Consider the following 14,636-nt stretch of genomic DNA (forward strand, 5'->3'; position numbering starts at 1 on the left):
ACAAATATTGCATGTTCTCAGTCATAAGTGGGAGCCAAAAAAGTTGATCCTATGGAGGTAGAGAGTAGAACAGTCACCAGAGGCTGGGAAGGGTGTATATGTGTGTACTCAAGGTGGGGTGAGGGTGGGATTGAAGACAGATGGGTTAACAGAACAAATAGATGCTCAGATAGAAGGAGTAAGTTCTAGTGTTTGACAGCACAGAAGGGTGACTATAGTCAACAACAATACACTGTATATTTCAAAATAATTAGAAGATTTAAAATGTTCCCAATACAAAGAAATGATAAATGCTGAAGGTGATGGATATCCTAAATACCCTGATTTGATCATTATACATTGTGCAATTATTAATTATTGTGCCCATAAATATGTGCAATTATTATGTATCAGTAATAAAGAAAAGAAAGCCAAGATTCAACCAGGAACTAAAATAATGCATTTGTTTATTTTGAAATTCCAAAAAGGTCACAGAGTTAGCCCAGTCTCACATAAAATTTGCACAGACCACCACCTAATAATCAAAGAACTTGGGGGCTAACACTGAATTTAATACCAAATCACTCGTCTTTGGGATTTGAGAGAGGTTTTCTAACGCACTGTGTAAGTAAAATCTCTAAATCCCAGAGGGAGGGGAAATTAAATATTTTTGTAGTTTTATTTTTGTAGACTAGTTGTGAAATACAGGGATTGAACTACCAGAAAGACAGACCTCAAACAGGAAGTACACCGTTTTGCTGAGACTTTTACATTTGTTCCCAGCTGACCTCTCCAGGGTTTGTCAACTGTCTTTCTGAGATTGGGATTCGATCTGAGATCCTGAATAGCCCACCAAAAACAAAAAAACACAAGGAGGAAGCTGTGGGTAGAAAAGATATTTCCCCTTTCTTTATTATGGCAGCTATTCAAATACACAAGGAGATCTACTCATTCTCTAACCGGTAAAACTGTACCTACTGGTTGTGGGCCCTTTGGCAAATTACTTAATATCTTCTTGCCTCAGCTCTAAAATTGGGAAAATAAAACTAACCTATTTCATAGGATTGTTTTAAAGAATTATTAGCAGGAGTTCACTGAGGCCACAGCACAGTGGTTAAGAGGGTAAGTTAGTTTCCTCTAAACTAAGGATGTTTATAGCAACTACCTCTTGACAGTATACACTTAAACACTTACTTAAGCACAGTGTCTAAACACAGGAAGTTCTTGATAAATACTCATTTTTACTTCTCAATCTACTATTCTCTCTATATATGGTATAAGTGCAATTCCTCAAATCCTTGATTTGTCCACCAACTACCCCATAGCTAACACTTCTTCCTTATGTCTGCTGTTCTTTTTTTTTTGTTTTTTTTTGAGACAGAGTTTCACTCTCGTCACCCAGGCTGGAGTGCAGTGGTGCGATCTCGGCTCACTGCAACCTCCATCTCCTGGGTTCAAGTGATTGTCCTGCCTCAGCCTACCAAGTAGCTGGGATTATGGGTGCCCGCCACCACACCTGACTAGTTTTTTTTTTTTTTTTAATTTTTAGTAGAGATGGGGTTTCACCATGTTGGCCAGGCTGGTCTCAAACTCCTGACCTCAGGTGATCCACACGCCTTAGCCTCCCAAAGTGCTGAGATTACCAGTGTAAGCCACCACGCCTGGCCATCTCTGCTGTTCTTGATTTGGGAGCTTGCAGGGGTGTGCAAATGAATCCTACCCATTTAAATTTACCGACAGAGATGGCCTTTATCTATGTTGAATCAGATGGTCAGTCATTTTTTTCAATTTGATTCCCATCTGTATCACATTTTCTTTGAAATGTTTTAAAGTTTCTGGCTTCTCTCTCCCTGTTTTCTGACTATAAATAATGCTTCTTCATATTCCTATGATAATTTCACTAGGATTTTGGGAAGGAAAAGAGATGAGTTCAAAACGCCATCTTGAAATGGAAATAATGATACATTATACTAGGTTTTTGTCCATCTTTTCTATGTTCCAATTTTGTAAGAGTAGTAGCAATTCTAAGCTATAACATAGAACCATGTATTCTGTGGTATTGCTAAAAACATAACGAAGGAACTGTTTTCAGGGCTACTTTCTAGAAAGTTTGTAAGCTTTTACAAGTTGCCCAAATAATAGGAAGAAGTCCAGTGAGGCACCTAGTTTCAACTACCCAGCAGCAATTTTCCCTGGGAATATGGCATTGAAGAAAACATTTGGAAAGGTAGGACTGCCTAAGTGAGCTGCATGTTAGACCATATAATTCTGTTATCTGTAACTTTACAGGAGTTATAGTCCACATGTGGGCCTGGCTATCGCCTATCCCAGAGTTTATCAGAACGCTTCCACAGAGATACTATGAGTACTTAACGTATGGCCCATAGACAAGTTTTTAAAATCTAAAATAAAAAAAAATCAACACTAATCAAACTCTATCTTCTAAATGTCCAATAAGCTAGAGTTCATATTCATCTAATATTCACTTTGATCTTGATGATTTCATACACATAAAATGGAATTCATGTGAATAAAAAGATACATGTGTATTTTGAATTATACATTCCAATGCTGTTCCTACCAGGTGTGCCTAACTCCACAGCTACCACTAATGCATAACTAAATAAATAATTTCCCCATTTGTTTTTTTTTTTTTTTTGAGACAAGGTCATATTCTGTTGTCCCGGCTGGAGTGCAGTAGCATGATTACAGCTCACTGCGGCCTACACCTCCTGGGCTCAAGTGATCCTCCCACCTCAGCCTCCAGAGTAGCTGGGAACATAGGTACATACCATTATGCCCAGCTAATTTTAAAACTTTTTGTAGAGAGGGGGTCTCCCTATGTTGCCCAGGCTGGTCTTGAACTCCAGCCCTCAAGTGATTCTTCTGCCTCAGTCTCCCAAAATGCTCGGATTACAGGTGTAAGCCACCGTACCCGGCCCCCAATTTTTAAGCGCAACACAAAGAATGGCAGCAGGAGCCAGAAAGATAGGTGTGTGTGCGCATTTACTTAAACATAGGCAGACACAGACTCCCCTTCAAGATAATTTACTTGGTCTCTTGTCCTTTCCTGAACCAAATTAAGCATGCAAAGGGATGGCTTGATAGGTGTGTCAAGGCTGAGCAGGGAAAAGGAAGGATATGGCACTTGAGAGGGGAGCAGAGTGAGGTCAGATCACTTTGACATCTACCTCAATTCAACTCAACAAGTATTATGAAGTACCCTCTGCCCCAGAGGCTATAGGGAATTCAGAGATGGAAAGGATGGAGGCTCTGGCTTAAACTTGCTATTGAACAGGGAAAATTTCATAAATGGCTTATTGTACCTAGAAAGAGAATGAGGGAGGTGAGATGGGGAGAAAAGAAAAGTTAGTAGGTTATAGTCAAGAAAGCATGAGGGGCTGATACAATTCTGATCTGCTTTATGGTCCCTAGCTTCCCCAAAAGACTAGTGACTATAGTAAACAATGTTATTGTGGCTATTTCAAAATATCTAGAAGACAGAATTCTGAATGTTCTTACCATAAAGAAATGATAAATGTTTGAGGTGATGTATATGCTAAACACCATCGTTTGATCATTATGCAATTTATATACGTATTAAAATATCACACTGTACCCCATAAATATGTACAATTATTATGTATTAATTAAAAACAAAACAGGCAGGGTATAGTGGCTCATGCCTATAATCCCAGAACTTTGGGAGGCTGAGGTGGAAGGATCTCTTGAGTCCAGGAGTTCAAGACCAGCCCGGGCAACATAGTGAGGCCTTGTCTCCTCAAAAAATCAAGAAAAGGAGCCAGGCGTGGAGATGCATGCCTGTAGTCTCAGCTATAGGCTGAGGCCATAGGATCTACTTTTGTACTACTTTGGTAGGCTGAGGCAGGAGGATAGCCTGAGCCTGGGAGGTTGAGGCTGCAGTGAGCTGAGATCGCGCCACCGCACTCCAGCCTGGGCGACAGACCAAGACTCTGTCTCTCAAACAAACGAACAAACAAATCCCCAAAAGATTAGTAATTGTTACGGTATCATACACTTTGTAAAGTTATCACACACGTCATAACCATCCAAAAATTTGGGAAGACAGTAAAACACAGACAGAGGCAGATATTTGTTAGGCTCTCTTTGTTTTATCTTTCCATCTTCACCCCCTACATAAATTGTAATAAAGAGCAAATCTTCTGAATCCTTTACTTGGTAAATACTAGTAAACATAGTTGGGAGATAGTCTCCTTTTGTTCTGAGTTTATAATATTCACCTTGCAAATTAGCTTGAATAGTATTATACTGAAAAGCACTAGAAAAATCTACAAGACCATGATGCAGGTGACTTTAGTGAAGTCTGCAATTCAACATAATTTTGGTGAGATTACCTATTCTTGGCTCTTACTTAAGACTTAGTTCTGAATAGTAAGAGATAAAAATCAAGATATTACCAAGAAAATGATACTTTTTCTTTTCCACTAATCATTTTCAGTTAAAGTCTCATAGAAGATCAAAACCAGAACAGTCATCAGTCTGCCCACATTCTTTAACACAGTAATCCCACTTCTAAATATTCATTCTACAGATAAACTGGCACATATGTGAAATGTGTATGTACAAAGTTACTTATAACAGGATTGTTTGTAATAGCAAAATATTAAAAATACAACCTAAATGTTCATTGATAGGGCACTGATTAAATGATTTATCATATTTTCATACAATGGAATACTTAGCAGAATAAGAATGAGAACGATCTTATATATTGATATAGAATGATCTGTAAGACGTATTATGAAATGAAATAAAAGCAGAATATAATGTATGCTATAATTTGTAAAAAACTTAAAAAGGAAACAGAGTATGTACATGTTATTTTTATATACCTATACTATCTTCAGGGGAGTTGGGGGGAAACAACAAAGTTGTTGGTTGAGCCTGGGAGGCAAAATAGGACCGTGGTCCCTAAGGAGAACTGGTCAGAAGTGGGTAGGAGTAAATGAAATACTTTTCACTGAATATCCTTGTGTACTTTTTGAATTACAAACCATGTGAATATATTTCCTATATAAAAAATTAAATTATCAGTCAGGCGCAGCGGATCACGCCTATAATCCCAGCACTTTGGGAGGCCATGGCAGGCGGATCACCTGAGGTCAGGAGTTCAAGACCAGCCTGACCAACATGGAGAAACCCCATCTCTACTAAAAATATAAAATTAGCCAGTCGTGGTGGCACATGCCTGTAATCCCAGCTACTAGGGAGGCTAAGGCAGGAGAATCACTTGAACCCAGGAGGCGGAGGTTGCAATGAGCCGAGATCACACTATTGCACTTCAGCCTGGGCAACAAGAGCGAAACTCCAACTCAAAAGAAAAAAAAAGTATCATCAAATCCAACTCCTTTATTTTACAGATGTGGAAACTGAGGCTCATGTTATTAAATGATGACACTAACATTCTTTAGTTAGGTGAATCCATAACATCTGCTTCTGATAGAAGGCTCCATAACACTAGACTAACCGCTTTCTCCAGCCCCATTTCTCCGGATGGCTTGCTGGGAAGCAGCTAAGCAGGATGGGTTTCTGAGCTTTACATATCCTGTTCTGGTGGCAAATAACATAGAAGCTCCCATTTCTCTTGCCCACTCCCACCCTTCTGTACAAAGAAGATCAAGTGTACAACTACATTCTTCCAAAGGCCTTTACAAAAGCTTTTATTTGCCTGGTTCTAATAGGACAACTCAAATTTGATATGTCAAACAAACAAACTGAAAAGGTCTTTTAGTTATGTAATGATAACAAGGCCTAAGTCCAATGGGGAGTGGATCTCCCAGCTACTTTACTCCATTTCTGTGATACCTTTTGTTGTTGGGTAAGCCACATCCTGGAATAATGTAATCACATGATGCACCCTTTCATGCTCCTCTTACAGGATCCTTTTGTAGCCTTGACACACTTCCAGTCCGCTAACTGTGCTTTAGTATGATTTATGTGACAATTTCAGTGTTTTCTAGATAGTATCTTAGAGTGGAGAAAGCATGCAGCACTAGGCATCAAAGGCTCTGAGCTCTGGACCCACATTTGCCATATACTAGCCATGTGACATTAGGCAAATCACCAAAATTTGCAAAATTTGCAAAACAGATATTAAAATACCTATGCTGCCAATCTCATAGTATTGTAAGGGTCAAATAAAATATGTTAAATACTTTCCAATTTTAAGGTACAGTAAATATGAAATATAATAGCTTTCTTGCTCATTAGATGACAAAATTAATCTCTGAAAGGAGCTAAGTCACACATAAGGCTCACTTTCATGTCTCTTGAAGTATACAGCCTTTCACAGTTTGATTTAAACAAAACTAGCTAGTCAGACAAATATACATTGGCAAAGCATTGCTTTAACTGCTTTATTGTTATAATCAAAGGTAGACAATGGTCCTCCTTGTCTAAACTTTGCTTTAGTTATATTACATAGCATTTAAACTGTTTGGATAATAATGTTGTTGGTTTGCCTATGAGTAATATTGGAAATTAATACGGCATAAGACAGAAACTAGAAAACATTTGAACTGTTCCCTTTTTTTTATTCAGTAGGAAAATTCAATTAAATATGTTACACAAGATAAAAGGAACTTGAATGATTTAGTGAAAATGCAGTACAAGAATGAAAATGAGGCTGGACATGGTGGCTCATGCCTGTAATCCCAGCACTCTAAGAGGCCAAGGTGGGCAGACTGCTTAAGCTCAGGAGTTTGAGACCAGCCTGGGCAACAATGGCAAAGCCCCGACTCTTATCAAAAATACAAAAAATTAGCTGGGCGTGGTGGTGCATGCCTGTAGTCCCAGCTACTCGAAAGGCTAAGATGGGAAGATTGCTTGAGCCTGGGCGACAGAGGTTGCAGTGAGCTGAGATCGTGCTACTGCACTCCAGCCTGGGCAACAGAGCAAGACCCTGTTTCAAGAAAAAATAAAAGAAAAAAGAAAAAAATTGTTCAATATCTCAGATAGAGGCTGTATGGTGTGCCAGTAAAAGTACTGGGCTAGGAATTGAAAGAGGTTCTAGATCTGCATTCTAGATCTGGCTCTTAGGTCTCATTTGCTATGCAATTTCAAGGAACTCAGACTATTCTTTCACTATTTATTGCATACCTATCGAATGAAGGTACCATGATGAAATTCTAACCTTAAGAAACCCATTCTGGTGAAAGAGGGACACATGTAAATAATTTAAAAATAATGTAAAATGTACTAAGGTATAGATTATGCATAGGGGTTGTGTGAGAACTCATAAAAAGCCATCAGAAAAGGTAGGAGAGAGGATGCGGGTGTATGAGTTACAGCATTTCCCTTTCATTTCATAAATTAAATGATTACATTCTAGATGCTCTAAACTGCTTCAAAATTATATAAACACTCATCATAGTTCTACAGTAACTCTTCTATCTAGGGAAATATGTCACCTGTTGCTAGAATTTTGCTCTCTTTATATGTTCCCTCCGAATCATTTCTCATATTTACTTTTGAGATTCAGGCTTCCATCTTACCATGCTGTATTTCATAATGTCCTAAGCCTACAAAAGCAGGTTGTATACAAAAGCCTAGGGCCATTGTGTAAAGGAAAAGAGGTAGGGTGGACCCTTCTCAACCCTTTCCTTCTCTGCAGGGCTTTGCATTCCTAAGGATGGGCCCCTCCTCTGCTTGGGGATGTAACCTAAATCATAAAATGATATTACTCAAAGCAATGGAACTTCAAAAGAATTTCCTTCCCAGGCCCTACTATAAGATTTCTTTTGGCATAAACTGTTCATTGTAATGTATTAAGTATCAGACTTTTGATGACTTGTTATACTTAAGTCACAAAACTACAGAAAACTTTTAAGTTTTTAAAATAGCTTTAAGAGCTGCATGTGGGAGTATAGGCATCAGGAACCCCCTACCCCTTCCCTCCCTTTTCCCCAGTCAGGCCTGCCCTGTTCACTTTAAAATGCAGTTATTTGGGTGATGGCTTGTTACTAACTTATCTGACAACTGCTAGTTGAAATCAACTTGTCACTGTAAACACTTTGCTTTCTTTCTTTCTTTTTTTTTTTTTTTTGAGATGGAGTCTCACTCTGTCGCCCAGGTTGGCGCACAGTGGCGTGACCTCAGCTCACTACAACCTCCGCCTCTCCGGAGCTCAAGCAATTCTCGTGCCTCAGTCTCCTGAGTAGCTGGGACTACAGGTGCCCGCCACCATGCCTGACTAATTTTTGTATTTTCAGCAGACACGGGGTTTCACCATGTTGGCCAGGCTGGTCTCAAACTCCTGACCTCAGGTGATCTGCCTGAGCTGGGATTACAGGCGGGAGCCACCACACCTGGCCGAACACTTTGCTTTTCTAGTGATTATTGTATCATCTTTCTCTCTTGTAGCACTTCTGGTGGGAAAGGTGCAAAAAGGAATTAACAGTAGAGATGAGTCTCTGATTCCTAAGTCCTTCTCTACCAAGACTTCCAAGTTGGACACAAGAGGTAGAGAAAGACTTAGGAATCAAAGACTCTTATGAGTATGGTATCTACTTTCAAAACAGTCATTTCATTTTATTCACATTCAGTATGGAAACTTTATTTTTCTCAATTCAAAATTGAGATTATAATCCAAAGGAAACCTGAATTGAAAATTTTAACAGATTAATACCAGTGCCCCAAGTGGTGTTTACCATGCCTTCACAACAACCTCATGTTCTAGGGGCCATTAGAAAATGAAGTGGCTACTGACATGGAATGGAGCTAGCGAAATGTAACTTTTTACGTCATACATTCCTAAGCCATTTGAACTTTTTTACATCAATCATGCCATTTAGAATAAAAAATTCCACTTCCTACCAATCTAAGTACAAACTTGTCACCTTGACCTTCAAGGTATTTGACAAATATGGTCCTGGATTCCTTTTCAATTTTAATCCATTACTTTCTTCTGTGAACTGTTGCCTTATACTCTTAGCAAACTATCCCACAGAACTCTCTTATCCAATTTAACTGACATCACACCATTAGGCTATTCTCCAATGTGATGGGAATAACACTTCTGGTTCCCCCTCTGTGAAGTGTGCTTATCAATGGTGACAGTGTGTTTATTCACAAACCTATTTATGCCAGTTGTGCTTATTACTGAAAGTACGTAAATACTATGTAAAGCAATGAAGTATAAATGAGAAGAGAAAAATGACAGCAGCAATTAACACTGAGTACTTACTACCTGCCAGGCACTGTTCTAAATGCTTTACATGAATTAACTCCTATAATATTCACGAGAAACCTAGAAATGGATACTACCATTATGCCTGTTTTACAAAGGCAAAAACTGAGTAACTTGTCTATGGCCTATACAACTAATAAGTGGCAAAGCAATTTGGCTCCAGAGCTCAAGTACTTAACTACTGTACTACATAGCCTCTCTAGTAGTTATTTCTAAAACACCACACTGAATGCTTTGGAAAGACTAGATAAAAGTGAGCATACAAGGCCGGGCGCGTTGGCTCACGCCTCTAATCCTAGCACTTTGGGAGGCCAAGGCGGGTGGATCACCTGAGGTCGGGAGTTCCAGACCAGCCTGACCAACATGGAGAAACCCCATCTCTACTAAAAATACAAAATTAGCCGGGCATGGTGGCACATGCCTGTAATCCCAGCTACTTGGGAGGGTGAGGCAAGAGAATTGCTTGAACCCGCGAGGTGGAGGTTGTGGTGAGCCGAGATTGTGCCATTGCATTCAAGCCTGGGCAACAAGAGCGAAACTCTGTCTCAAAAAAAAAAAAAAAAGTGAGCATACAGATAACACATAAACTTGCTGTTAGGTGTGGGAGACAACAGAAAAGTCTGGAAGGACATTTCATAAACACCCAGAAAGATTCTGCAGTGAGACTGCTTTCCAAGTGACTTTAAGTATTCATTCCATGTTAAAAATACCATAGATAATGTAGGCCAGGGGCTAGCAAGCTCTTTCTATAAAGGGCCAAAAGTAAACATTTTAGATGTTGCAGGCCATGTGGTTTCTGTTGCAACCACAAATATTCAATTCTGCCTTGTAGGGTAAGAGGAGTCATAGACATACATAAACAAATGAGCAAGGCTGTGTTCTAATAAAGCTTTACTTATAAAAACAGGCAACAGGGTCCTACACTCCAAGAAAAGGCTGAGGCCTTATGTTAAAAGAATGGCAAAAGAATGTTTATGTGTTCGTTAAAATGTTATGCATATAACTATTATCTGTATGATTCCCTGCTTTAACTTACTTCTTCAGTTAACCAACTAATGGCCCTAAGTCTGCTTTCAGTGACTGAGTGAATGGAATGTTATAGATCCCCTAGAACCTGCATTTAATTCATATTCCTATCATTATACCTGATATAACTTGGTTATAACTTTAAACTACTAATTTTAAAATGCATGCATCATTACAGATTAGTATGGGTATACTCGTATATAAAGACTGTCATCTCTGTTGCAAAATTGCTGATAATTTGAAAATAATTATTAAAATTGCTGCTTCCCTGAGGGAGTAAGGGGAGTGGAGGGTGGAGAAAAAAAATTGCTGCTTCCTGGCCAATCTTCTGGGGGTTGACAATATATTTTATGAGTATTCTAAAAGTTGTATACTTAAGCAAAACAAATAAACAAAAATGCTTACTTTAAACTTGAGATCAAGGTTGTGCCTTACTTACCTTTGTATCCCCAGCAGTTACTCAGTAGAAGTCCAGGTCTAATCCACTGATTTTACAGTGCTTAGGGAGCCTGGCCCAAACTCAGAGTGAGTTATAAGGGCTGGGACAGGAATTCAGATTTCCTGATTCCTAGTCCAGTATTACCAATCTGAAGATACACGAATTTAGGAAGACAGTGGCTTTCTTTTTTTTTTTTTTTAGGTGCACCCAGTCCTGCAGTTCAAAGCCTGGCAAGACTCACCATCATCTTCCTCCTCCTCATACTGCTAATGAGAATCAGCAGCTGTGTTTCTACAGTGATAATCTGGGTATGCATGTTCGTGATGTTCCAATCACCAAAAAGGCTATTGATTTTAGGATTCCTGAGTACCTACAAAAGCTACTTAAACATCCAGGATAAAATCAGCTCCACCCAAGAATACAAGATAAGAGTTCAAATATTCCCTTGGCCATTTTTTTTTTTTTTTAAAGAAAAGGCTGGAAGGACATGTCATAAACACCTAGAAAGATTCTGCAGTGAGACTGCTTTGCAAGTGACTTCAAGTATTCATTCCATGTTAAAAATACCATAGATAATGTAGGCCAGGGGCTAGCAAGCTCTTTCTGTTAAACATTTAGATGTTTCAGTGCTGCAATCACAGTGACCAGTGTTGGGGAGAGGGATTAGAAAGTGCCATGGTACTTAATCCAGTTACTCCCCCAACACCTCCAAGAGGTAGCCAAGTTCACACACTAAACAGAGCTACTGCAACAGTTCTAGTGCTAGTCCTTAGATTCTAGTTCCAGTTCCGGTTCTAGTGCTTAGATTCCAGTTGCATCATTCCAACTGTGAGCCTTCGCTGCTTTAACATCTTTGCCAGGAGGTGCAAAGTTCTCTGGGAGGGAGCTACCAATCATTTCATTTCAATTTCATACTGACAGATTGAAACATTCACGTAAGGGACACCTGTAGTACCAACCTGACTGTGAGGCGAAGCCCAAGAACTCCAGTGAGTCTGTGGACGCTACGCTGGGACACTATCTCCTTAGCCACACCTTGTCTAAGCCAGGACTACCCCAGGATTGTTACGAGAATGATACCAGGTTAACCAAAGAAATACTTATGTAAGATACAGACAGGGTGGAAACTGGAGGCAGAGGAGTCCGCCACAATTGTTGATTTAGGGCTGTCGCAGGAAGACCCAGGGAAATCCACGCCAAGGTTGGGCTGGGGATATGTCTGCCTCCAAAGTATCCTCCTTTCCATCACCCACCGCCAGAATATCTTAGCTCTTCTGCACCTCATCTGCGTGGAATACAGGTGGACTCTAGAAAGGGGACTTTCCTCGAGGTGTATGCTACAGTCTTTCAATAGTCACTCTGTAAGGGCGCACAGTGCTTAAGGGCTGATAAGGTTCTTGTTCACCCACTAGCTCACTATGTCCTGAATCAAAGGACGAGGAATCCAGTCTCAGTCTGCCCTTTACTCTTTGTGACCTCGGACTAGTCACCCGGGTGCTTAGTTCCTTCGTCTCCCTATCCGTAAATTCTGAGATTACGAGGAGGCCGGGATTGAAATCGATGGCCTCTGAGCTCTAAAAGCTTCTGGACCAGCAGGCACATGGAAGAACTGGACAAATGGCCGGTTGCATACACGGGGAAACTGAGGCACCGAGCACCCCGGCCCAAGGTCACTCTGGCTATGCCACTGCAGGGGCCGGGCCGAAGCCCAAGTCTTTAACCCTCCAGTCCCGGGCTCTTTCTCCTTCCGCGGAGCTGAAGAGAGCGGCGAGGAAGGTCCTTGTCCCGCTGGGGAAAGGACGGTACCCATGCACAGGGGTGCGAAAGAGCGGCCGAGAGAAGCCTTACCTTTCCAGGTCAAGTCCAGCCACTAGCACCTCTCTCTCCGAATCTTAACCCGTCACCCCCTCAGGACTCTTCGAACGGCCCCTCCACTTCCACCCGGCTCGACGTGTCCACCACCGCCACCGAGGCGGAGGATTTCCCGCCCCCTCCCACCCCCTAGCATTACCGACCAATCCCTGCAAGGGGCTGTGAAGCTCCGCCCCGCTGCGGGCCGGAGAGGTCTGACGTCACTCGGCGCGCGTGCCCGCGCGAGCCTCTCATTTGCCTTTGCCCCGCCTTCTCCAGAGCCCAGTCTACTTTCGGTCCAGAGACCGTGCTGGAGTTCGCCCTGCCGGAAAGCAGCACGCCGCCGCGGCATTTTACGACGTCGGCGGTGACAGGCCCTGGGACTCTGGGAATACCCAGCTTCCTCCCCGCAGCCCGGTGAAAGCCAACGCAATGTTCGGTGCGGGGGACGAGGACGACACCGATTTCCTCTCGCCGAGCGGCGGGTGAGTGACTGAGAAGTATGCGCTGGAGGGCGTGGCTGAGAGATACCGGCGGATTGTTGGAGGGGGGTCGATCTCTTCTCAGGCCTTTTCCCAACTTCCGGGGGGAGACCCTTGCCACATTCCGGTGCTCTACACCTCTCAGAATCTGGGCAGAGCTTGCAACTGTGCTGACCCTGCCGATCTGAGGTTCGGGACCCGGCATCTCTCTTGGCGGGAAGATAGCCCTGGGTTTGCCTTTTGCATTCTGGGTCACAATTTCTCCGGTGAAATGGGAATGATTGCTGATGAGACTTCCTGCCTCAGAATTTTTATAGGAGTCAGCTGGGGCTGATGTGAGACTTCTTTTCTCCATGGAGAAGGCGAAGACACTTTAGAACCAGGCCTTGGTGGGTCAGCTCTAGCATTCTTCAAGGCCCAGCTCGGATGTCACGTTTTGGATGCTTTTCCTTCTGCAGCCTCAGGCAGAATGAATTGCTTTCTCTTCCTTATTCCTGCATCTAGGTGTGTTTGCCTCTATTCTTGTACCCCGCACCTATTAGATTATGAGTCCTCACCGGACAGGGACTGCTTATGGTGTTCATTTCTGTCTAGCACCCAGCATGGTACCTAGCACATAGTGAGTGCTCAGGAAGTGGCTGTTGAATGAATAATAGCTGCGAAATTGCACTTTGTAAAGCTTAAAGCTTAAAACCAACGTAACAGACTTCTGTCATTCTCCAGTTTCCCCAAGCATTATATTAATATATACCAGCCTGGAATAGAAATCTTTAAAGAGAGGAAGGGTTTTGTCTCTTTTAGTAGTCAGTTTAGCCTTTTCCATTGTGTTGTGCCAGTGGACAGCTTGACTTCCTCCAAACTTGTGAGCTACCAAGCTCTGATCATTGCAGAGCTTTTCTTTGAACATATGCTTAACAAATTTTGTGCGTGCTGAAGAATGTACTGGAAAAATGACAAATGCACCACATATGCCCCTTATTCTGCTAAATGCTAAGAGGTTACAAAAATGATTAAACTGCTGTGCCTGCCCTTAAGTTGCTTCCAGATCTGTTGGGCCATGTGGTTTCTATTGCAACTACAAATACTCAGTTCTGCCTTGTAGGATGAGAGTAGTCATAGACAATACATAAACAAATGAGTTAATAGATGAATGACCATAAAATGACACTGGCCTTCTTTTGTCCTTAAGTAGGAACTTTTGATTTACACTGACTAGCTCTATATTACCTATCTTTTAGTCTTTTTCACTCTCACCACTCTGTTCCCTTCCTACCCCGTCTTTAGATGGCCTGCATTCACTTAGTTCCACTTTGAGTTCTTTCCGTTTCTCAGTTATTTTACAGTTAAGCTGTGCTTTGGTTCCTTTTTTCCCTATTCCACTTTAAATTCGCATTCTTCACTATGTGAAAGTATTTGGGAGAAGTCTGTAATGTTAGGGCTCCCAATTTTCATGCAACAATCAGTCCAAGCTGACTGAAAATTATGGGATACGTAATGACAGCCATGTGCTCTTTTCCAGATTCCTGGCCAGAGATAAATTCTTGGTGGCTCAACTATTCTTTTTTCCTGAGCAGGCTTCTCAAGGATCTGAGACACTTGAATTCTAGGCATGTGACTGTGCTCCTAGACA

The 14,636-nt window shown here is 41.5% G+C and overlaps 2 protein-coding genes across 8 annotated transcripts in view; one reads left to right on the top strand and one right to left on the bottom strand.

The window, feature by feature from the left end:
• SLC31A1 (solute carrier family 31 member 1) overlaps window positions 1-12,659 on the bottom strand; it is a 39,999-nt gene extending 27,340 nt beyond the window's left edge. The window contains exon 1 of the mRNA XM_520197.8: window positions 12,522-12,659. The gene's annotated coding sequence lies outside the window, so the exon portion shown is untranslated. The remainder of the gene's footprint in view (window positions 1-12,521) is intronic.
• A 50-nt stretch (window positions 12,660-12,709) lies between these two features.
• FKBP15 (FKBP prolyl isomerase family member 15) overlaps window positions 12,710-14,636 on the top strand; it is a 55,411-nt gene continuing 53,484 nt past the window's right edge. For 5 of the 7 annotated variants that reach the window (XM_016961453.4, XM_063788401.1, XM_063788402.1 and 2 more), the window contains exon 1: window positions 12,710-13,009. In XM_016961453.4, coding sequence (XP_016816942.2) covers window positions 12,957-13,009 — 53 coding nt within the window. In that variant the 5' untranslated portion in view covers window positions 12,710-12,956. The remainder of the gene's footprint in view (window positions 13,010-14,636) is intronic. The other 2 variants (XM_063788404.1, XM_063788403.1) reach the window with 2 other exon arrangements.

This window comes from Pan troglodytes, chromosome 11, assembly GCF_028858775.2.
Source record: "Pan troglodytes isolate AG18354 chromosome 11, NHGRI_mPanTro3-v2.0_pri, whole genome shotgun sequence".
Classification (NCBI taxonomy): Eukaryota; Metazoa; Chordata; class Mammalia; order Primates; family Hominidae; genus Pan; species Pan troglodytes.